At 40.7% G+C, this 25,436-nt stretch overlaps 1 protein-coding gene across 1 annotated transcript in view; it reads left to right on the top strand.

Moving 5' to 3' along the window:
- The window catches only part of LRRC1 (leucine rich repeat containing 1), a 70,848-nt gene that overhangs the window by 1,125 nt on the left and 44,287 nt on the right, over window positions 1-25,436 (top strand). The window contains exon 2 of the mRNA XM_061460624.1: window positions 13,379-13,496. Within this exon, the coding sequence (XP_061316608.1) occupies window positions 13,379-13,496 (118 nt within the window). The remainder of the gene's footprint in view (window positions 1-13,378; window positions 13,497-25,436) is intronic.

The raw sequence follows: 25,436 nt of genomic DNA, 5'->3' as shown, positions 1-25,436 counted from the left end.
GGAGGGAAAGTGTTACCTGGAAGTTGCACCTTTAAAGTGTGTGAACTCTTCTCACAAACTTGGAATCCAGGAATCTAAACTCACTAGCCAGAAAGATTTTTCAAAAGCACCTTTGTTTCCACCTGAATCAAAGTTGGTCTGTTCATACCAAAGCTTACACGTCTTACTAAGTTCACTAACATAAACTGTGCTTTCACTCTGCATAGTGAGAGTAATCATGGTGGAGGAGTTTTCCTATAGACAGTAGTGAAGATGTTCAGTTGAACTGATGTATTAAATTTGGCTTTTTCTTCTGGAAAACCTGGGTGCAGGTTTTCATCTTGTTGTGACTGAGCTCTTTATCCTTCTGAAGTAGAGCAAAACTGGTTTACATAGCCTCCGTGTGGGTGCTGTTTTTACTTCCAGTAGTTTCTGCTGGCTTTGTGCACAGACCAGACTCAGAAGTCTCTTTGTACTAGACTTTTCTTAGTGTTGGCTTTCAGGCTCATACAGTTCTTATTGCAGGGGTATTGAATGCGCTTGTGACTGAAATCCTGTTGAGACCTGTGGCTCTCTGTTTGGGTTTGTTTTTTAATAATAAATCTACTTAATACCATAAACTGTTGGCTGTTTGCAGAAGTAAAGATGATGTCCCTTGTTCATGGTACTATATGGTGTCTATTTCTGTAAATAGAGTGCAACTATTCATTGTTTCTCCTCTTCCTTGAACTGTAATACATGAAGTCACCTTGTTTTGTGCTGTGATGGCTAAAAAGACCACTTCTTCACGTTACTTGCATATTAAGTCATGTATGTGTAAAAAATATCTGAGGGAGTAATAAAAGAAAGGGCAGACCGGGCTCCTTGGCACTGCAGTGGAATCAAGCAAAAGTTGAACTTAGAAGATTCGTTTTCTTTTGTACGTGGATCAGATTACAGGAGTGCCTAAGTATACTGTAGGAAGATGTTTGTGGGTTTTTAGCTGGACTGGGAGGAATCCGATGAAATACAACTGCAGAAACATACTTGTAGTATCTGTTCTGAGTACTTTGTGCCTTGTCAGCAATGCAGGAAGGCATTTTTATTAGGGCTTCCTGCGCGGACCTATGAACTTTCCTTGTCAGTTCCTTATTAATGGTTTCTGATAAATGGAATATAGTGCCATCGTCTCAGATAAAGTGTTGAATTTAGGGTTTTCTGGTACATACAGCTGCAGTCCTGGATGTGAAACTAATCTGTTGAAGGCGGAAATGGGTAGGAAGAGTCCTGTTTGACATTTCTACAAGCAAATAGTTTTAAAAGTTCAGCTATAGGAATCTGGCTCAGGAGCATAGCAGAAGATCTCTCTGTGGAAGGTAGTTACAGTGTGCTGTTCATTCCCCTCTATATAAAAAGGTAGTGCTGATGCAAAGTACAGAAAGCTGGGGTACAGCATACCTCTTGCAGAGAAAACACAAGGGAAATCATTAGGGCGTATAATTAACAAACTGTTTAGGTCAGCATAGATCTTAGTGGTCGTTACGCCCTTAATCTAATGTAACGTATTATATTAGTCTTACCTCCATTAAGTTTCTTCTCTATGTGCATAAAGGCAGTAACACAAAGTCAAACTATTTATTGGCTTGGTTCAGGCCTAAGCAAGTTGGGACACTTGTTTAACTCTCGGTGTCTGGTTAGTTAGATTATTTTCCCATACTTGATGAAGTCCTCCATGCCGATTCCTGGTGAATCATCTGTGGGCTGCGCTGATGCCATGATATATCCCATAACAATGATAAGGTGTTCATGTCACTGGGATGGTTGTGATCCTCCTTAGAAAATTTCTGTTGTAAAAGTGAAGAATCACCCCAAAGACTCTGTGAGGTGCAGCAGAAGTTGCTGTAATTGGATGGACAAGGAAAACCCCAACTCTACTGCTCTTTGTTCTACGTGCTGGTAGATGAGACCTCATCATCCCAGTGTGGGCAGGTGTGGTCTGAAAGGGCTATTACAGCAGGCTGAAGGTCTTGTAATACTTCTCTGAGACCAAGCACATACAGGTTAGTTCTTTTCCCAGCTTTGCCATGTGGCAACTCTGTGGCAGCGATCATGCCTTTATCTCTGGACGTCTGCTTTCCTTCCAGTTGCACAATTTTTTTTCTTCCTTTCAAATCTAAAGCTTTCTGAGGCAGATGCTTGTCAGCAAGTGTCATGATGGAGTACACAGACTTGCTGTCTTTCTCTCAAGTTGAAACTTGGGGAAGCTTGTGTTGGATACACATGCTTACCCCCTCTTCCCTGTTTCTCCCTGCCCCCCTTTCTCTTAAGTAGCAATGAAAGGTGTTCTTTGGTAGTTTTGCTCCAATACACCAGTGGAAGAATACATGCTAATACACCCTAAAACCTGTGTTTTGAGGTACAGAAGTAGTCTTAGGCATTGTTTAATCTACAGTCTTTGCTAGGGTACTTAAAACTGCTGTTGTTCTGGAGGACAGTAGAGCATGGCATATGTTAGGGTGTTACTTGAACAAACACACACAGAAGTCCCCTCAAAAGATGGAATACAACTTGAAGAATTGCTGTAGCACCTCAGTGGGGAAGGACTGGCAGAAAGACCCAGCAGCATTGCTGCGTTGCATGTTCTGAGAGTCATGTGAAGTACCCTGAGGGAACAAAGAAATGCACTTGAATTATTTTGAAAGAATTACTTTGTTGGTTTTATTTTTGTGTTGGCTGATCAAAAGTATGGCAGAATTCTTCACCTTTTTTTCCAAGGGAAGAAGGATAGGAAGGATTTATCTGGAAAACATCTGAAATGTCCAAGAAGCAGAGGGAGATGTCTTTGCCCCTATTATTTCCACTCCTCCCCTTGTTTGCTGTCATAAGTATTAATGCCTGTGTGCACCTGGAAAACGGTTCTGTTTCTCTGACCCCCCTTTCCCTACAAATACCTCCCCCCCCCCAAGCTATACCTGTCAACCTGTCAGGTTAATAATTTATATTTGTACAGTATCTTAGATTCTTTTTTTGTATCATTTTGCTACTGCACAGGGATCCTTTTGTTTTCCCATGTCAATACACCAGTTCTTTCCCATCTCCTTAACTGCTCAGCTGGATTCCTTGATCCCTTCTTCCCTCCCTTCCCCAGTTATGTGATGGAGAACTCATGTTGACAGTGACTTTTCTCTGTTGTTACCGCTGTTGTCTTGGACTCTTTCCCCTGTGTGTTCATACTTTCCCATTCTCCCCCGTCCTCACATCCCAGGATCTTGCTTCCTCTGGCTTAAAGTGTTCTGTCTGTGCTTCTGATTCTTTGCTTCCTCTTGTGTCCCTTCTGTGCCGGATTCTTGATGGCCCTTGCGAACACTTTTATCCTTTTCTGTTCTTTGTACTCTGCTCTTTCCCATTCCTTTCTGCTGCCTCCCAGGTTTCCTTTTCTGCTCTTGCCCTTCCGGTCTGATAAGCCAGCCTGGTGGGATGTGCTGGAGGAGCAGGCTCTGTACTATTAAGCTGTTAGTGGTTTTCCACAATATTGAGGTCTCTCTTAGCCATTCTTGGCAGATGAGGCTGTTTTCCCACAGAACAGCAATTTCTAGCTGTCAGCATGCTTCTCACCACTTCTGCTTTACAAGACAAATTAAAGAGCTGCACCCTTCAGTCTCAAAATGAAGGGCTTTGTATAGGGCCAGTGGTAGAGTGTGGCTCTTAACTTGCATAAATAATTAATTCTCCTGTGTTGGATCCCGAGTGCCTTCTGTTAAATATTTAGTGTATCTGATTTGATTCGAAAAAAAATACAGTATTTGGCCACCAGTGCGCACAGAGTGGCTTAAAAATGTAGCTTGTGGGGTTTTTTTTTCTAAACCTGGACTGTTTTTATTTTCCTTAGGAGTGAAAACTTGAGGGCTTTTTCAATTCAAGCTGTAATGTGTAGTATACCATTTGCTACATGTCAAAAACTCTACTCAACCAAAGAGTAGGCTTTCTGGCAAATTGCTTTGATAGAAGAAAATAACACATTCTGCACGATGCATTTCAATAGCTTCTCTAATGAAAAGAATAAGATAAAAATAAAATGCTTTCAATTCTATAGATCGCTCTGTAGTTGCTGAAATGTTGTTTCCTACTCTGCACATTAGAATTTAAGGGCCAATACACCCTGTCAACTTAATTTCCCTGTGCATGGAATTTGCAGTACAAAACTGGATCTCGGTGTACTTTTTTTTTTTCCACTGGTAAAAAAATAAAAATACCTTACGAACCTTTGAGTACAATATTATATTTTGGCATTTATATTAAGTCCCTAGCATTCATTGCATTGGTGAATGATGGAAGTAGTTCTGACTCTTGTTCTGCTGCTGTTTTTCTTGCTGCTGCTCAGTTGTTTTGCTCAAAGGATAAAGACCACTTTCCCATGAGACTTTTTGCAGATGTTGTTTATGTGCAAACACCAGTGACAAAAAGAAAAACCCTTACCAAATTTTTCTGTATGCACTTAGTTTAGTTTAAGAGACTGCTCAACTCTTTCTTCTTTTGGGAATGATTTTTCTGCAGTGTTTGTAAACCTAATCTGATGCAATTCTGAATCATTTCACTTCTGTGTTTGAGTTTATAGATTGTACCTGTCATTTGTAATTTTTCTTCTTGGTGTTACATGCTAAAGCTTCTCTGTAGAGTTGATTGATGTGAGACCCTTTACCGAACAGGCCTGGTAAACCAGGGCCTCCTCCTGTGCCCCATTTACCGTGCGGGACAAGTGGATGGTGTGGTGATGCTGCTTGGCATTTGGCTTAAGCACCGTCTATCTCTTTATTATGTGTGGTGTTGAAATCCAGGGTGCTGTTATCACAACAAAATCTTGTGAAAGCTCCTTAAGAAAAAGTCCTTTTGTTCTTCCCATACCACACCTCTTTCTCAGGAAAGAACCCAAACCAAACATTTTAGACTAAATTTCACTGTCTTACCATAGTTTCTCCCATTATGCAGTCATAAACCTGAAAGATTCTTGCTTGGTCAGTGGCCAGTAGTCTGCTGTGGAAAGAGATTTTATCATGCTGTACCTCTCTTTAAATTTGTGCTTACAGGTTGTAACCATTCCTCCTTCGGATGTAAACATCTAGAAGCTTTATTTTGTTTTTTAAAGTGTATAGATCTCATCGGGGTCACAGGGACATGGTGGGATATCTCGTGTGACTGGAGTGCTGCCATGGATGAATACATGGCTCTTTACGGACAGGCCAGGAAGGTGAGGATTGGGAGTTGAGAGCAGCCGGGATGTGTCAAGCTTTGCCTTGGGATGGATGATGGGCTGGTTGAGAGCAGGCTGGGATTAGTGGGTGACGTTGTTTTGGGTGTCTGCTGTAAAGTGCCTGATCAGGAAGAATTAGTAGATGGTGCCTTCTTTAGATAACTGGAAAAAGCTTCAGGTTCCCAGGCCCAGGTTCTCATGTGGGTCCTGAACCACCCCGACACTTGCTGGAAGGACAACACAGCAGGGCATAAGCGATCCAGGAGTTTTCTGTAGTGCATTGGTGACTTCCTAACACAGGTGATCAAGGAGGTGAGTTGATGCTCAAAACCTGATTGAATATGGTCCCAGGTGACCTGTTCTAAGTGACTTGCGCTGTGAGCAGGGAGTTTGGATGGACTAGATGATCTCCAGAGGTATTTTCAAATCTCAACTGTTCTATGATTCTGTAGGAGGAATATCAAGGATTTTGCCTGTCTTTAGTTTTGATGTTTTTAAAGGTGCCAATAGAATTGTCATGTTTTTCACTGTTTACTCACCCTCAGATGTTCAATTGCATTTTATTTTTAACATTGATAGTGTCGTGATGTTTTTGCACATCTTCCTGTAAATCCTTGAAGAAATACCACTGTATGATTTGAACAAGCATGTACTTTCAGTTAATATCAGAGAGAACTATGCCACTGTGTGGAACTGAAGTAAACTGTAAGCACACAGTACAAGTAGTTTTACTGAAAGTTTAGGATTTTTTTTTGTCAGTATGACAAATGCTGTGTACAATAGTTTCTAACCCCTGCAGCTTTACAACTACAGTGTCTTAAGACTACTTACCTTTTGTAAAAAGCTTTTGTGAGCATAGCAATTAGTACTAGTGGGCAAAACAAGCTTGAATTACTAAAATAAATAATGGTTTGTAGAGAAGCAGCCTTATATTAACGTTCCTTTAAACACAGAACGCTGTGTTGAAGGCTCCAAATAAGTTTATTATTTATTAGTTTTTCTGCTAGCTTCCAGATTCTGTGCTGTGTTGCTTAAGACTTGAAGAAAATAGCACACCTTTTGACATCAAATTTGAAAGACCACCGTCTGATGGGAGCAGAGGGAGAACTTGGTGTCCCCTGCAAAGTCTGACTTCCCTGTAAATGCCCCTGAGATTGTTCAGAAGGTTGTGAAGCCTGCTTGGTTTCAAGTATTTTCTAATGGCAGATTTTTTATAGTAACAGCTGAGTTCTACTGATTTTGACCTCAGTTGGAAGAAAGTAATTAGGTGGTTATGTTTCAATACTTCTAAGTTATCAAAGGGGTGTATTGTTGTAGTGAATTGGTAGCATCCCCATCTCTCTGTGTGCTATACACAGGTGAGACAAGGTTTGAGTGCAGAGATTATATATCTGTAGCTCTAAAATAAATTTTATGATTCTACATAGTTATTTTTGTAATGATATCAGTTGGTCTAAAAAAAGATGTTACCTCCTGCCAACAATCTTGTATACTGGAAAAATGCATGCTAACAATTCATTAGTGAGATTAAATGTGTTTTTGGGTGGGTTTTCTTTGTGTTTTTTTTTTTTGTTTGTTTGTTTGTTTCTCCAAATGGTAAATGCATTTAGCTGCAATGAATCCATATTTTGTTGTGGCAGATGTTTTCTGTTCTCTCTCAAAGGCAGAGCTAGTCCCTCCCAGCACCCTTAGTGGTTATGGCATCAAGTGCTCTTTAACCTTAGTTACCTCTGCTTAATCGATGTAAAAGAGAAAGTAAATCCCGGCCTGCCAGGAAACCTATTCAATGCATCACTCGGTAGAGCATTGTTTTGATTCAGTGCTGCAGTGTATTGTTTTTAGTGAGTGGATAGTTGCTTCTTTGTTTTTTAAAATGTAGGTAATAACCAAGACTAGGACCTGCAACTGGCCTATCATTGACTGTAGATCAGAAAATGGCAGGCGCTTTGAAAACAGAGGACATAAAAGTAGCAGGTAGATATTGAATGCCAGCTTTGGAGAAGCATTGGTTGTCATTTTTGCTTTGTCTCCTGTAGACCCTTCCCTAGTCCTTCTGCCCGGCTGATCCTTCATATTGGGCTTTAAAGCAGATAGCAGTTGCAATATCTGGTTCTGTTTAGGGTACCTGCCCCTGTGATCTTTCATTAATACTTTCTCGTGTGAAATCTAGTAATTAGTTGGGTTCAAACTTAAACAGGAGGGTTTTAGGTTAGATCTTAGGAAGAAATTCTTCACTGTAAGGGTGCTGAGGCACTGGCACAGGTTGCCCAGAGAAGCTGTGGCGGCCCCATCCCTGGCAGTGTTCAAGGCCAGGGTGGATGGGGCTTTGAACACCATGGTCTAGTGGAAGGTGTCCCTGACCGTGGCAGGGGTTTGAAACTGAATGAGCTTTAAGGTCCCTTCCAACCCAACCCATTCTATGATTTTATTAATGATATGTATGAATTCCTGCTTGAATGTCTGCCCCTATGGTGTCAGCCATTAATATTTATGATGACAAAGCTGGTGCTAGGATGCTGTAAGACCAAACTACAGCTTCAACATGTTCTACAAACATTGTTTTGAGCATGTGAAACAATCTTTCACCATGCCAAAAATCTGTAGTGGTTCTGGTTTTGCTGTGAAACATATTAGGATGAAATATGACAGAATTGGATATGTCAGCTGTGTGGAGCCGTTCACTGGCTTGTCACCTGGCAAGTGGACAAAGGTCTGCATACTGTGGTCCATCACCAGCTGCTTCTCCATCTTCCTGTGGCTTGAGAGAAATCCATCAGCTGCTTCTAGTAGCACATTGATACAGAGTCATCAACTGCAAGAGGACTCTGCTGCACTGTGAATTAGTCCCTGCCCTCAGCTACCATTTCAGTATCTCAGTACCTTATTTGAAAATTAAAGTATATTTGGCCCAAAGAATGAAGTGGGACCCGTATTTGTGAAGCCCTCACTAGGTGTCCCTGCTCACAGTTGAATGCAGGTGAAGTAACTGGAGGGCTGTTGATAGCAGGCTTTGTGGGAGATGCCAGGCTGATAACGCCCATACTGGACTTCACTGGAGTCTGCTGGGAGCTCATTACACACTTCATTAGACTGGAGTAGGATCCACCTTCCTCAGCGTCACATTGTGCAACTACTTAGGATGGGCTTCTAGGGGAATGTGTCTGCTTTATGGAGTCTTGCTGGTTTTCCTCAGACCTCCCACTAGTGCTAGTAGCAGGAGTGGATTTTAAGACAGCAATATACAGGACTGCACACTAGAAAGAGTTTTTTGCTTACAGGTTGGGCCTTTTGACTGGGGGGCCTTCAGGGTTGAATGGAGGATGCGTTAACTGTAAGCATGGCCATGGTTCTTGTCAGCTCCAGGCTGGTATGTCCACTGGCTGACTTTGGAGTAGAAGCAATGTCTGAAATCCCACCAGTTGGTTAGTGTAGGTCATCAAGTCTCCTTATCCTCTTGTAAAACTTAGCACTGAGTGTGCCCTGTGAGTGGTCCTTCAAAGAGCTGACTATTTGTGACTTCTACAAATTCAGAGCTGCTTCTGCCCTATGCAATTTAATCCCTGTTCTCCTTGAAGTCTCCAGGCCACCAGGCCACCAGGCAGCGTGTTTGCCTAAAGAAAGGTTGATCTTCCCCTGCTCTCTTGCTGAAGCCATGCAATGGTGCAGGCACAAAAAATAACTTCTGAGCGCCAAAAGCAAGTGGTTGGGGACCTTGTTGGGGAGCTGGAAAGCATTGTGTCAGCCATGCTGCAAGGTCGTTCCACAGATTGGATGCCTTATCTTGTTCACTGCTTTGCTTACCACAATCAAATCGCAGCTTCTGCTTGGTTTGCCTGAAGAAAGGCCTTTATTTCTGAGGTCTTTCTGAGGCAGTATAAAAAGGGTGGGGGAAGGATTGATGGCAATTTCCCTTATCCAGTGACTGAAGGAGGGCACGTAGCTGCTGAATGGAAGGGAACAAGTAAATTAAAGGCTTCCCCGCTGATTTTTGTTCATAGCATAGGAGAAGAAAATGGAGCCTGAAGTAAGATTTGAAGCAGGGATGCAATTAGGAGTTAAACTGTTTAAATTACCATGTGTCACTTTTTAATTCTAAAGCACTGATATCCTTTAGTTGGCAAGTTACAGGTTTGGAAAACGGTTGAAGTGAATAGAGATGGTGCTTAAGAAGCAGGACCTATATACTCTGTCTTGGTAGCTTACTTAATTCCTGTTTGAATATAATACTGTAATTTCCAGAAGAAGCCTCAAAAGCTGAGGCAGCATGCATATGTTTGAAAAATCTGTATTGATGTCTAAGGGAAACTTGACATAAGAGCAAGTACTCACAGATTTTTAAGCTTGTCAGCAACAGCTTCAGTGCCTGCACCACAAAAACCCCAAATATATATACATATATATATATAAAAATATCTCTGTCCTGTGTGAATATAACCCTGAAACTGGAGTTAATTTGCAGTTTTCTTCCATCTCTCCCTCTTGTTCTAATTTCTGCTGCTCATGCTGGCCCATCTTGAAAACTAGGCAGTGGATTTCATAAAGGTTCTAATTTTAATTCTCTGTGCTGCTAGTAGTAGCCTTTTTATGGAAACATTTTGCTTAACACAGCAAGCATTTGGGTATACTACCTGTGCCAAATGGGTTTGGAGTGTGACATGTCTCTAGCACTGGAAAGGCTCTAGCAGTGAGAGGTGTTTCCTCCCCTTAAACAGCCTTAGCCACAAGTAGGTATTGGTGCCGTCCTGTGTTTTTTATGTCAATTGCCTATTGTTTTAATCGATTTCCTTTTTTTCTTTCTTTTTTTTTTTTTTTCTCCATCAGGGAAGATGTTGAAACATTTAGGCAAGATTCTGAGGCGTGAATGTTTTTTTTGTTGCAGGAGTGACCCATTGAAAGCAAGCCAGAGAAGAGTTGTTTTGGCCCCTTTTGCAGGAGAAAATACTGAGTTTTTTTAATCCTACCAGTTTGGCTTAATTCTGTTAACTTTTATTTTTAGAACTGAGTGCCAGTTGTAGTGGTATTCTTTAAGTGATGAGAATGAGGCCAGTGGGATCGCACTGTCTGTTTATATTCTCCAGTGAGTCACGCACTTATCTCTCAGTTTTTTTCTTCCATTGGCTGACATCAACCCAATTTTGTCACAATGAAGTTTTTTGTCTAAATATGTGGCGGGGTGGAGAAGAGAGTCTTGGTTAGCTTTCCAGTGCGACAAGGCCTCTATTCAATATGCGAGTTCTTAGAAAATCCATAGAAGAGAAACCTCTGTAAATTCTTTGATAGGAGGAAAAGGTTCAATTGAAGGTTGGAAATTGCCGCTAAATAGAACATTGTAGGCTGCTTTAGTGCTGATGCTCATGGAATTATTTGTCTCATTGAAGTAGTATTAATTAGGCCGGCTAAAGTAAGCAGCATTAAAAGTGTTGCCAAGATGCTTGTAGAGATGTCGGGTCTGCAATCAAAACCTGCTATTACAGCATGCTGGGTGGATGTGGTGCTCTGGCCACAACCCCATTGCACTTTGATTCCTCTTAGAGCTTTTGAAATACAGGCTAAACTGTGTCTGATACATCGAATTAGGAACATGCTTCTGGTTGGGGTATATTTAAGAAATTACAGATATTTATATATATACATATATATATATATATTAAAATTTGTTGAACTCTGTTCATTAAGCTCTTAGTTCCCTTTCTTCTCTGTGGTCTTTTTGACAGGTAAAACAAGTACGGCACAAAAAGGAAGTGCTTGCCTCTCCAGTAATGCTTTAGAGCGCTAACAGTGTGTGTTGGATAGTGGAAAAATAGTTACTGAAATGGGAGTAGGATATGTTAAACATGCAAGAGTGATTGAGTTACGTAGTTTAAAGGGAAAAAAGTTCAAAGAAATGCCATTCATGTAACTGCAGTTTCTGATTTTATCTAGGAAATGGTGTAATTCATTAAAAATCATTATGCAAACTAGAAATAGAGCTCCCAAGTAATGTTCTTGTAAGTAGTCAGTTAGAGAAACAGTTTTTTTTTTAAAAACATTGTCTAATTTTGTTTGTTGCACACATGTGCTCTGCACATTTAATAAATGTCCATCTCTTGATAGTTTTTTGGTGTTCCTTCTGCCTTTTAACTATGTTACTTCTGTCTTTTCTCACTTGTTGTAGAGCATCTCAGGCAAGGACAACTGTTGCTTATGAGAAGATTTGTAGTAGAAAGTCAATATTTATAACTGTCATAGTTTAGCAGGTACACACTGGCTGAGGAACACTTTTTGGGAAGTATTTATTTTGGATAGTGTTAGGAAAGATTGGGATCTCTGGTTTCAGAAAAGTGTCTTTAAGTGCTTTTCTAAGCTTCTGATGGATTCTTGGTTTAGTCATATTAATAAATATTTATTAAAAGGAATGCATTTGTTTTAGAAGATAAAAAATGTTAATGATAGCAAAATGCAGTTTTAGATCTTGTGAGGGAAAAGAAGGATAAAAAAACTCTCCATTTGTGGCCATTTTAATTGTAATATGTATTTTTAGGGAGTTAGAAATGTGGAATTGTAAAGGTTTTTTAATTTGCTCTTACAATTTAAACTCTGTTATCAAAGGCCTTTAATACTCGGGGGAGAGTCCCATTCTGACTCAAAAAATGCCTTGAAATGTTCGCATTCAGATCTGGTGCATCTTCTGACTGCTGAGTGCGTATAAATTTTTTTTAAAGCTGTATCCTTTTAATTTCCTAAAAGGAACCTATGTTTTTGAGGGAAAACACATTAATTTCAGTTGTTTTGTTTTTCTGTGACAAGGAACCACAATATATATTGAAAGATTGATGCTGAGGTTGCAAAACCTCACTTAAAACCTGATTTATGATCTTAGGTATAAGACATCAAACTAAGATTGAAAAGTTATGTCATAATATAGATTCATAAGACTGTGCTTTTACCCTGTGTTCTAATAAGGTGCCTGTCATACTGCCCCTTTTTGTGTCAGTGTAAGATAGAATTGAGTGACAGAGCACACGCTCCAGCACCTAAATAAAATAATAATAATTAAAAAAGGTGCTAATTTCCAGTAAAGGATTGCAGGTGATTACGTGTAAGCAGATATCCCGAATTGCCAGCATCTACCATTTACCAATAAGGGTAAAACCTGTGAGAACGCAGGCACGCACACGTGCTGCAGGTGGGTAAGATGCAGAGGTTCTGAAGTTTTGCTGGGCAAAAATGCACTCTTGAAGCACAAAACTTGCTTGAAATTTTAAGAGTCTGGTCGGTTATGGCCAAGATGACGTGTATATAAAGTTATTTAATATCGCACAGATCCTCAGCACTTGCATTCACTCTTATTCAGAGGCCTGCCTGGAAGAGAGGAAAGCTAGGGTAAGAGCTGTCCACCTTTCCTGGGGATGTCTACATCTCAATGCCCATTTTGACTTTTGATCACCAGCTGCTCCCAGCATCTGGGCTTGGCCTGACTTGGCCTGTTTCCTTTGAAGATTGTTTTGTCTTGGGGGTTGCCAGATGCTCTGAGTCCCTGTCTGCATTGCCTTTCCATATCTTCACCATAAAGATAGGGCTGGGTTGGGTTCCTTTTCTAGCTGGGAAGACCTGAAATTGTGCATATCCCATCCAACATTCATTAGTCTTCTGAAACTGGGCCGCAGAGTGCAGGGTGTAGGAAGCTAGAAAGAAAGTCTTCTCGAGGGAGGCTGGCTCTGTAACCCAGTTGTTTATGGCACTTGCCGATGAAGAAGACCTTGGCAGCCCCTTTCTGGATCGTCCTTTGGAAGTGCCCCTCTGTATTAACTTCCTAATGAGCCCCAGTGTGTAATTAGGATGCTTTTAATTACCCTGCTGGGTAACCTCGCCCCATTAATGATTTTGAAGCAGGCATCCTGGATTTCAGTAGTGTGTCTGCTGTGATTGTTGATAGTGAGCTTTACAGTTTATTTATTTATTTATAATAGATTTTCGTTTTAGGTAAAACACAGATTGTAGTCTGTCTGCATGTAAAAGTTAACATGTTTGTTCTGATGTGGGTCTGAAAGAGGTCTGCGTAGGTGATTTTCAGCCATAACTTTATCTCAGATTTTGAAACCAGCTTCCAGTTATTGCTTATCATGTATCACACTTATATGTGAGTTAGGTGAGTATTTTCTGACATGGATATTTTTTCTTTCTTTCTTTCAGCCTTTCTTCCAACTTGTGAAGTTACGGAAACTTGGACTTAGTGATAATGAAATCCAGCGGCTCCCTCCAGAAATAGCAAATTTCATGCAGCTGGTGGAACTTGATTTGTCTCGAAATGGTAAGCTCCAGTGTTAATTTGTTTGATTCTGTTCTGTCCTATGGCATAGTCTATAAAACTGGGTTAGTAGGGTTTTCTGAGGTTGCTATCTGTGTCCTGCAGATGCTTTTTTGTGTAATACATGGATTTGCCTGCAGTTCTAGATGGGGAGGAAGGAAAGAGCAGAGGAGTGCTGCTGGTGGAAATGCAGCATTAAAATGATGCTTGACTGTAGTTCTGCCTTTCTGACATCCTGCTTTATTTTCGAATTAGAAGAATGCTTTACGTCCTATTTTTATGTGTACCTGTCACACTGCTGATTTCTTTCTCCAAGTTCTCTGAAATGCTGCCTATGGGTTAGAAGTCCAGTTCTTTATCTCTGCTCTCCTCTTTACCTGTGATTAGCAAGAGGCAGAACGCTGGTATTCCTACTTATACTTCTGGAAGAGGAATCACTCTGTCACCTATAGAGAAACTTGGAAGAACTGAGAAACTGTCTTTAAAATGCAATGCTGGAAACCTCATAAGTTTATCGTTCAGGTGTAATGTTTGCTGCTTATATGGTCCTTAGCTGTGATGGGGTGAAATTTCATGTATTTATTTATTTTCTCTTTCTTTTTCCTGGTCTGGTGAACTTACCAGCCCTGCCAGAAGCTCAGGGGCTGGTGGGTCACCTTTAAGCCACCTTACGACCTGGTGATCTAGAAACAGTGAATCCATGTTATCAAATTAGAGCAACTGTCAGCTATACTTGCCTCCTTATATGCAGTGGATATGCACAAAATGCTCTCTGAGGTGTGATGGATGGAGTGGGAGAGAGCATTTTGTGTAACCTTGTCAATAAATGAGGGATGTAACTGAATACTGTAATAGAAATAGTGTAGTGGGGAGCCTTTTTTTCTTTATGGTTTAATTTCACATTGACCCCTTAGCTCTGAAGAATATCCACTGGCCACTACACCTTCCTGTAACTACCTGAAAATTTGTATCTTTCCTTTATTTGTTTGGTGCTTTTAATGCCATCTCCATCTGATAATACAATTGTTGAAGCATAATTAGTCTCCAGGCAGTTGCTGAAAATTTGTGATCCACATAATTCCATGCACATTTTCAAAATTCTCTTGTAAGATAAGAAAACTGGGAAAAAATATCTGAGAGACAGAAGAAACATGTTAGTTAAAACGTTTATAAATACTGCGTCAGTTCATGCTCATTTATTTTGGCTGCTGAGTTTGGCTGAGTTGGGTGCTGTCTGTGACAGGCCTTATACAAAAGGAAACACTGCTTGGTAATTCTCTTTGCAAATGAATAACTAGCTGTAAAAGAGCTGGTGGATCAGAGCCATATGAACTCTCTCGTCAGACTGACTTGGAAGTTGGCTTGAGAGCTCAACTGTAACAAGAACAGATGGTGTTGAACACTTATGGCTGGATAGGTGCGTGTGTCATTAGAAGTTACTGCACAGGGAAGTGTTTTCTCAAGTAACAGGCTAGACTAATGCAGGTGGCCAGGAGCAGTTGCTTTCCTGTATCCAAGGTTCAGTGTTAATCACCCATTTTATTGCATTACTTTCTCTTCTGTGGTTCATTGCAGAAGGTGACTGATACTGCTTCCCTCTGCTAAATCATCTCACGGTTACTGTATGGCTCGACTGTCAAGTGAAAAACGAACCATGCAAGGTGATGAAGGAGGGCCATGGTGGAGGATGACTGATGTTGCTTTCTGCTGTTTGGTCATGTTGTGGTTGTCTCACAGCTCTTCAAATTAAAAAGCAAAACACACACCATCTGGGATGCTGCAGGGGGAATTCTCACATAAGGTTTTGGAGACTTGCCGTATTTTCATTTCTTGCTTTGTATTTTGAGTCCACCTTCTCTAATATGTCAGATTCTGGACCTGCCAAAGGTTTCTTCTTTTTAGTGGTTTGCACTCCAACGGTTTTTGTTGTTCTGACTACCACAGTACTTAGCAAAAAAAAAAAAAAAAAATAGGAACCCTTTGTATTCCTTTCAGGCAGAGAAAAACAGCTCAGCTTTTCAAAATGCAGTATGCTGCATGAATAGGAAAGTGTGATGGTGACATCTGAACTTGGGAAATAAGAGATCATTGTTCTGTGTCTTTGTTGTTTTAGCTGTCTGCTTCGGTGCACTAATTGCTTTCAGTTCTGGCCATTCTGTTCCTCAAGAGCTTAAAAATGCAGATATAAATTAATTTAATGTTCTGTATACAGGGGTAGCCTTTTATGTTTTATCCTTCCATCACAGAAGGAAAGGGAAACAAAGTACTTCCATTTCCCTTATAATAAAATGGTACCGTGTCTTCTTTTCTCATGCTTTATAATCCTTTGGTCAGTGTCTGATCTTTGATGCTCCATGAGGTGGTGAGTATGTCATATGGCAGGACATGGGTGCACTTTGAGGCTGCAGTGACCAGCTGTGTTCTGTGCAGTGTTCCCTCCTGACTCTTCAGAGGTGGTCTGGAATGCCTTGAAATGTGGTTTTCTGTGCTGCATAAGTAGCCCTGGTTTATAGGCACTCAGAAGAGGTGAACAGGGAACCTTATGTGTGGCTTTCTTAAATTCCCAACTGTTTTAAAATGCCTGAGATATGCTGGTATATGTTAAAAATATGCTCCATGATTAATCCTTTAAACAGTTCTTGGTTCATGAATGATTCTAGAACTACAAAAATCCTTCTCAGTAAAACTTAAAAATCGTCAACAGATGTAAACTGGATGCTTCTATGATCTCAAGTGTACATGAGGGAAGTCTGGGGTGAGTAAGATGCGAGCCTTAGTGGTGCAGAGGGAGAAGGATTTGGGGAAGTCTAGGAGCCACATGATCTTATTTTTTTCCTGGATTATTTGCATATTGATGCTATTTCTTATTCTTCTGCAAGGCCATGTGTTCATGTAAATTTCCTAGGAAGCATCCCTGCTGTGCTTTTCTGGTCTGGCTGAGGCTGTTACTTGAACACAGGTTGAATGGATAAATCAAGGATGGGAATATCAGAGGGCAGAGAAGCTCTGCTATGAAAACAGTATAGTGATGGTGAACACTTCGATGGTTATTTGGCAATGTGGTTTATCTCTGCCCCTTGGTCTTAGGTTGTTAAAAAGTTGATGTGCTAGTTCTGAGGCTGAAGAAAACAGACTCGTAGGATTGTAGCAGTGAATGCCTGAGCTTTTGAGTTGCTGAAAAGCACGTCTGAGACTCCAAGTATTCCCTGTAATATCTTCTGAGATAGATGCTCAATGGCTGTATGTCTGAAACTACTGTTCCCTCAGACTCCCCAAGCTTGGGTAAATCTTTTCCTGGATTCTCACATCACTGAGTTCTGCAAAGACACTGGGTTGCTGAAACATCCTTGCTTGGTGTCCTTGAAGTTTGGGTAGGGCTCCTGTGCTTTGCATTGAGTTTCAGCACAAGTCTTTGCTCTGTGTGATAGAGATTCTGCTTCAGGCACAATCAGAAGCGCAAGTGTGTTACTTGTTTTCCCACAGCACTTGGGCGGTCTCTGGGGTAAGTCTCAAAAGACCCTGTGATTCAGGAAAGAAGTGCAGTCTCCAAAGGAAGTAAGACCTGCTCAAACATCTGCAGTTTTCCCCTTGCACTGGCTTCCCTCTCTCCCAGAGTGTGTGCAGCTTGTTTGAGATCCCTGGGAATTGCAGCAGGCTGCTCTCCATGCTGCTCATCCTGCAGAGGTTTCCTCCACTGACTCCCTCTCCCCTTTTCTTCTGCAGAACCCCTGGAGGCTGAATTCTTAGAGTTTAGGGCCCTGCCATCCCAGATTCATTAAAATGTTAATGGCTTTTCTTGTTCTGTAGCTTCTTCCAGACAGGAGGGCTAATGCATAAAGTTTCTGTTGTTAATTTAATGCGTGCTGATATTTTGGATTATATATGTATGCTGTGTTCTTGCAGATGTGATGCATTCCTTTTTAGTAACTCTCTTCTGCAAGAGGGGTTTTTGTTTGCCTTTAACAAGTATTAAATCCTCCATGTTCTACTGATATGTTTTTGTCACAACATTGCATGCTTCTTAACATACCCTGAAGGTGTTAATTGTAGTATTTTTATTAGAAAGAAGTTGCTACCCCACACATGCTTTCCCTTAACCAGTGTTGTGTGGAAGTCTGGATATTTTGTTTTTAAATGTCCTGTAGTTTTCCAGCCTTTGACAGACTGTGAGCAGCTTGTTTTTGTTCAGCTTTTTTAGGAGGAGAAGAAGAAAATGACTCTGAGCTTTCACACTGGAGAGTGGCTGCTGGGTGTTAGGCACTAGGATGGCTTTCCTACCTTTCCCAGCTGAAGGAGTGCCATTTGAGCTGTCCAACTGTCCAGCCCCTTCTCAGATGAAGACTAACCTCCTTGGTTATGTAGGAGATGAGCCTCTTGCGCTCCTGGTCTGCCTGCATGTTGCTGTCTCTCTGATAAAAGGCTGGCAGGCTTCTCTGCTGCTACCCTGCTGCTACTCTTCTTGCTTCCATTGGACATGCCTACTGAGGACTCGGTCATGCAAGCCCATGGCATCATAAAATCACAGAATGGTTTGGGTTGGAAGGGACCTTAAAGATCATCTAGCTCCATCCCCCCTGCCATGGGCAGGGACACTTTCCACTAGAGCAGGTTGCTCAAAGCCCCGTCCAACCTGTCCTTGAACACTGCCAGGAATGGGGCAGACACAGCTTCTCTGGGCAACCTGTGCCAGTGTCTCACCACCCTCACAGGGAAGAATTTTTTCCTACTGTCTAATCTGAATCTGTCTTTCAGTTTAAAGCCATTCCCCCTTGTCCTGTCACTACATGCCCTTGTAAAAAGTCCCTCTCCAGCATTGTTGTAGGCATAGTTGCTGTGTGTTGGGTAATTTGCACTGTCTGTAGGGGCTCTCTAGCTGGCAGCAGGTAAGGGGATTCAAATCAGCTCTTCCTCCGTGGAAGTGCTCTGCATCCTTGAGGTTTGCTCTTGTATCCAAGTCCTGAGTCTCAAAGCAGTGGAGAAGATGTATGTGTGTGTGTAATGGGAGAATTAAAGGGATTTTGATAATCTTCATAGATGGATTATGCTGGCTCTGGTGCTGACTCTGCACTCAGCAGAGCTGAGATCTGTCACTTTGTGGACTAAGGAGTGATAGGTTTGCTGTGGCATCTACTGAGGAAATCTGTATGTGGGCAGATCTTAAGCCATGTTTGACTCCGCATGATGCTTGATACCAAAATCTCAACATGGTTCTTTGTTTTGATATCAAATAAGAATTATCCTGTTTAATGTGTACATTTTCATACCTACTGTAGAGATGGATTCTGGCTACATGATATAGTAGTTGCTATTCATTTCTGTAGGTTCTGGTTAAGCTAAGTTTATGACTATATCATCAGGATATTATTATTCCAAAATCCTCTCTCAACACAGTTGCCATGTTATGGCAAAAGCTATTGCTATATGTTGTTATTTATGTGAAAATAATTACAGATTTTACAAAAGATAAAATATGCCACTTCAGGATTACCCTGGCAGTAGAGATTTTTCCTCAGTAGCATCTCAGCAGTCACAACATTGTATTGTAAAGAGAGGGCTGCTGCTATGCAAGGCTGAAGGTTTCAGCAATGTCCAAGATTTTGGAGGTCAGACTTTGGCAGCTGGAGGCCGGTGTCCCAAATGCTCTGTGAACCTTATTTTTACTTTTTCATTGCTTCCAAAACTGATTATTGTTGCAGATTTAGAAACCTTTATTTTGTTTTGTCTTCAGTTATCAGGATACTTACAGAAATCAATAGCAAAGGTATTTAACTGTTCTACTTTCACTTGCAGGTGGCTTGATATTAATGCTTTTTATTTGAAGTATTTATTCTTTTTAGCTGGTTTGCAACCTGATTTAAAGCCTCTTTTAGAGATCTTAGTCATTTTCAGGACACCACATTCATTGTGTGTTGTGTGATAGGTATGTTTTATTCAACAAGTCATTTAAAACTTCCTTAGAAGACTGGGTGAGCACAGGGCAGCTGACCTGCAGCGCATCAGTCCATGGCACTGAAGAGTGGTGTGTAAACTTTGCTTTGCTCTCTGGGGCTTGAGCATATTTGTGTGTATCAGTGCATGCACACCAGTGCTTTCCCTTTTTTATTCAACTATCTGCTCTCAAAGACGTACCTGCCATCCGTACTGTAGGATTACCTCTCTTTTGCCCATAAAGTGGGTATGAGCTCCCCTTTTCTCTCCCCCACCCAAAGCAGGATAATCAGTGTTTTCAAACTAGAAATCCTGGCAGAGGAAAGGCTTGATCACTTGTTTCGGTTCAGCCTGGGCTGGTGACCCAGCTATTTTACAGTGAGGGCATAAGCTAATCAGGCAGAAGCACTCTTAACTCTTCTGATCCTGTCCTGCAGTCCCACAGAGGCTCTGCTGCCTTTCGCCCTGTGCTCTCACCTGTCCACCTCTGTGGTTTTTTTTTGTAACATATGCAACTTCTGGATGCTGCCTGTTTGCCTTCTGAACTGATCTGTGTCCAGGTGAGCACTTACGGACAAGCAAGAATTGCCGTCCTACTTCTGCGCAGACACATTTTACCTGGCATAAGAAAGCAACCTGTGAATGCACTCCCTGCAGCCTTGGTTGTGTATACCTCAAGGCCATGGGACATCCCACCAAAGAGCACTTACTGCAGATGATCCTCAGCTTTGGCTGGTGACTGTTTTGGGATTTTTTGGTTTTTGTTTGTTTTGTTTTTTTTTTTTAGATGGTTGCTTGCTGGCAGCTGTGTTGGGGCATATTTTCTTTGTATTATCTCCCATCTGTCCTTTGAGGTTAGTTTAAAACCTGTGCTTAAAATACATTATAATCTTCACGTCTTACACATAAAGTTTAGGGATTGATGTACAAAGCAGAGCACTGGGGAAGAAAGACACATGCACTGTAAATTGCTTTTAGATTCTGGAGCACTGCAGAATCCCACAGATGTGTAGGAATTCTTGCTTGCTTTGAAAAAGTGATACAAAATTTGGAATTTGTGAATCTGTGTCACTAAAATGAGTTTGATGTTGGTAAATTGGAAGAGGAGGTGCAACAGGAGAAATAAGGTGAGAGAGAAAAGACTGGATCTAGTCACTGAGCCCTTGCTCAGCAGGGAGGGGAAGGAAGAAGCAGCAAGTGCTGACCATGGTTCGGAAAGAGAAGATAAGTGGAATATCATGATGGAATAATCTAATCAGAGAAGTTGAGAAGATGCTATTTTTAAATGGATTACAGAAAAGTGGATTTTTTTCCATCACGGTATATTCTGCCAGAGAATTGACTGTTTTTTTTCTGAGGAATTTGCTAATACACTTGTGTGCACATGTAGTAACAATGTCTGGCGTCATCCAAGTTCAGCAGAAGGTTATGGATTTTGGAGGGATTTTTTTGTTTGCTTGGTTGTTCGGGTTTTGCTTGTTTGTTTTTTTTTTTGGGGGGGTGTGATTTTTGTGGGTTTTTCTGTTTTTTTTTCCTTTTTTTTGAATCAGCAGGACAAGTTGGAGACAGAAACCTTTGGCCTGTTGAAGTATCAGCTAAAGTGTTAAGCGTCAGCCAGCCCATATGGGAGTGACATAAGATAAATATTTCATGTTCTGAATAATGTAGATTAGAGATCATAAAATGGCAGTCTGCAAACAGGCATTGTTAGCTCTTGTATCCACAGAGTTGCTTGGGTTTTCGAGTCTTTTTTTGTGTTGAGAAGGTTAAATGCTATGCCGATGAAGTTGCTAAAGAATTAATCCAATGAATCTGTAACTTTGCTGTTAAAGCACTTTGTCATCCACAGCTTTATAGGTAGGATATTAGTTTTTACCTTTTTTTACCTTGCTTATCAGACTAAAAGTATTAAATTCCTGCTAGCCTTGAGGTCCAAGATAGAAATCCTCATAAAAATGTCTCCTGGCCTTGTTTAACTCTCAATTAGCATGTATCAGTAAGAAGGTGGAAGACCTAAATGCCTTGCTGAACCTGGGCTCTTTCACTTAATTCCCCTGGAACTGTTGTTTCCCTGTGATCTGATCTTTGATCTTACCCCTCCCTTCTTCCTCGTTTCGAATTTACAGCTCCTGGTCCTCTGTTACTGCTTCTTCCTGCATCTGAGGACAGGCTATTGATTTACTACATGCTATCTGTTCAAAAACCAGCTTGTTTTTATGTCCCCACACAGTTTTCTTTCAAGTAACATGCCTTATATCTGTGTATCCGTGAAATGCAGTTTTGTGAGAGTTTTTTCCCTGCTCCTCTTTTTGCTTGGAAAAGGGAAGCAGTGAGGAGAAAGAATGAGATGCATTCCTTGCCTGAGTTTCTTGTTAATTATACAACAAGGGATTTGAGAAAACCCTACCTGAACCTGTTTGAGAATTTTCCTTAAAGCTTTAAAGACAGGTCTTAAAGGAGCTGTATCTCTTGTATTTTGTATATCCTCAGCATTGGAGCATGAAGGGGAAAATGTTACAACCTGCACAGGAGCTACTTAACCTCAATAGACTTTGCAAGAACCTTGTGACTCCTGTCACATCGTGCCCCAGAAATTGTAGTACTTTCTCTACCTTTTAGAGGTTGATAACTTCAGGCTTCAGGGCTGGTAGCAAAACCTTCTGAATTTAGGATGGAAGAAGCTTGTCAGGTCATTGTGTGTGTATGTCATTAATGTGGAAATGGAGGGAGAGGATGAGTAACCTTCTCCATCTCTCGCCCCTGCAGAGATGGAACCTCTGGGAGCTGCACTTGGCTGCTTTGGGGAAGGTAGAGATGCAGAGCTGTCTCTGAAAGACAACAGCCTGCTCATTTGGGCTTTCCACCTGGCGAGCCCTTTGCAAAGACAAACAAGTATTTGCAGCACAAATTCCTTCTTGCAAGGTATTTGACTAAGTGGGCAGTTTCCTTCCTCTCAGGTTTGGAAGGTGGAGAGGATGGTTGGAGAGCTTTCTCAAGGGCAGGACCCCTCTGAGAAGGTGGGGGGCACAGAGGAGCCTCTGTGGAAGAAGAGAACTTTAGGCTTCTAAATTACTCAAGCACTGCAGGGCTTCATGCTTCAATGTGTGTGTGATACACTGATGCAGATATTGTGTATTATACAAGTGAAGAATAGGCAGGGGGAAAAAATCTGTGTATTGAATTGGATGAGATCTGGTTTGCTGCTTGTTATCTCTCTCCTGAGGGATAATGCTGCATGGATTCACAATCTTTGTGTCTGGAATGGGCTTCTTGGGTATACTTTCAGTGTAATCAACTGCTTAATACATTTATGAATTACGAATCAGTGAGTAGTTAAGGTGTTTTGATTATGTTGTGTGTACCTGGTGGTGGGCTTTCCACCATCTAGATCAGGGCTATTCACTCGATTTTCACTGGGTGTATGCAGTGTGCCAGCTCTAGCTTTCCTAAAGCACAGTGCTCCATGTTGCCTTCACAGCGGGAATATATGACAGCATCCAGTAGCTGCAACCTGAAAGACTCTTCAACACTGTAAACTCTCCCTCAGCGAAGTTCTTGTAAAAATACTTTTCACTTTGAGCTAGAGTCCACTATCTGAATAGCTCTGGACTGGTCACCCTGTCATAGCCTAGGACTTTCTGGGCCATTGCTTTTGTCTTGATATTGATTAGGTGTTAGAAATTGCATTCACTATTGCAGAATTCATAAAAGATGCTGGCCCTGTAGCCTCTGGTTAGACAAAAAAATACTACCAGTTCTTGAAATTTTATATAAAACACTGCAAAAATGCGCCATATGAAAGGTTTTATCACCTTAAAAATAAGATTTTCCTTTTCCCCTTGCCCTCCAAGCTAGCAGAAGGAGGAAAGCGGAGGAATGGGGATTGAGAGATGTTGCTAGTGTAAAAATCTTTTTTGTTTGCTGTTGTTGTGTGTTTTTTTTTTTTTATTATTAAAGGCACCAAACCCAAAAATTATTCGAAGTAATTTTCTTATTCAGATAGCACAAAATTCCCTAGTGTCGAACTTACCTTTTAAGTCACTTGCACAGGGTTTGTTACATCATTAGCAGATTCTTGTGTAAACTAGAACAATAAACATCTGAGAGGTATTCTGAATGGGGGGAGGAAGGAAATATGCCCTCTTATATACATGACTGCCAAGCTTTATTTTCATCCACTTCTGCTGGCATGACTTCTTTTTTGCTGTCAGCGTATTTGTATTGTCACACGTCACAGGGCTTATGCTTGGTTTATGGCTTTATTATTAGCAATGCTGCACAATCTGCATGCCAGAACATCTGGGGCATCATATAAATGTAGAGCATTTTTCAGTGTGTAGCATTAGAAGAATTCTAGATACTGAAGTTGAATTTGAGAATTTGAGCTGGGTATCCAGCGGTGGCAAGAAAAGCATTTAACCTTACTGCTGCTGATATTGGCAGGGATGCATGCATTAATGTAATGAAACCGAGTAGGTAACGGTAATGGTGAAAGCTGTTTAATCCATCAAGAGACAGAAGGATTTATTTATATATTTTAATATCTTCTGTTGCATTTCAGTTGATTATGTCACTGCTTCTATTATGAATCATCACCTCTGCTGTAATTATCACTTCATTTTTGTTGTCATATGCTAAAATACTCCTTGCTTTTTCTCTTCTGAGCTCATTTATACAGCACAATGTTACAGTAGTCTTCACATGTAGTGATAAAGTATCTGCTTGTAACTTGGTTGTGTTTTGCCTCAGAAATCTTTTTAAGGTGCCTTGCAATTACAACAAGTTACATTTCAACGTTGTTGAACTTGATAAACATGCAGTGATCCTCAGTTCAGACAGTGGCGCTGAATTTTTGTCTGTTCTTTGTCCAGTTAGGTGCAAGAGAAAAAACAAATGGTGAAAGTATACATGTAGAACACCCCTAGAAATGGATTTTTCCTTCTTTTCCCTGTGTCTGTTACCATTTCTTCTTGAAGATTTTTGCTCATACAGTGACTTCATAGTTGGAATATCTATGCTGGGGAAGCATGATTCATTTTCAAAACAGATTTAGTAATTTGCAAATGCATCCAAACTATGAGCATAGTATACTGCCTTATTTTACATAGTATCTTATATTGGAGTAATTTTTACTTAGCTCAGATACTTGCTGATTTTACAGATAATACCCAGGACTTGTAAAAGAAAAAGCTTACCAAATACTTCTGCTGAGAAGGTCTGTTTCTATTTTCTTGTTTTCATAGTCCATCATTCAGAGGTAGAAATGATTTGCAATATAGCAATGAAACTACACACAGTTAGAGGAAATCAGTAACATGATAGTTTCAGAAATGTTGTCATAGAGGATTTAAATTTATCTTCTGCTTTATATGTTGCATTTTTATGTGTATAAACTGTGTAGAACAGTTAGTTCTACTTGAGCTTTGATTTTTGTAAGACTGTTTTTATCCAGAATAAAAATGATTCACACAAGAAAGTGTGTATTTGTATATGAGAGGGTTGTGTATCTACATATATGTGTGTCTATAAAAGTTGTGGACACTGTCTTGGTTTAAAAGAAACGAGTTATTTGGAGTCCTCAGAAGCTTTGAAGTAGTCATGTCCCTTTCAGGACTTTTCCAGCTAGTTATCCATGGAAGGGTGGTATGGAGACTAAATGGTGGATGATACATTCTTCACTAGCGGAACTCAGTATCAGAACTGTTGCTGTAATGCAAGGTAGAAGTAACATCTATTTGAGTGCATTTATGACCTCTGTTATCAATAATCCTATATTACAAATTCAGTCTTCTACAGGTGGTGCTTAATTGTGGAATGGGTAAAACCATTGGTTCTACTGTCTGTAAATGCAGTTTTGATATTGTTTTGATTTTATATGTATTTCTTCGTAGGGAGAGGGAAGGTTCCCATTTCTGTGTATTGTTTGAATTTCTTGGAACATGCTTTCAAAAGTGAATGTTTTTTAAAAAAAAGAAAATGCCATCTGTTTTGCAAGAAGGAGCAATGCCTCTGCAA

This window comes from Pezoporus flaviventris, unplaced genomic scaffold (genome assembly GCF_033815535.1).
Source record: "Pezoporus flaviventris isolate CSIRO_AGI_PZ_B2104156 unplaced genomic scaffold, CSIRO_AGI_Pfla_v1 ptg000031l, whole genome shotgun sequence".
Taxonomy (NCBI): Eukaryota; Metazoa; Chordata; class Aves; order Psittaciformes; family Psittacidae; genus Pezoporus; species Pezoporus flaviventris.
This window is presented reverse-complemented; position numbering and strand designations above follow the sequence as displayed.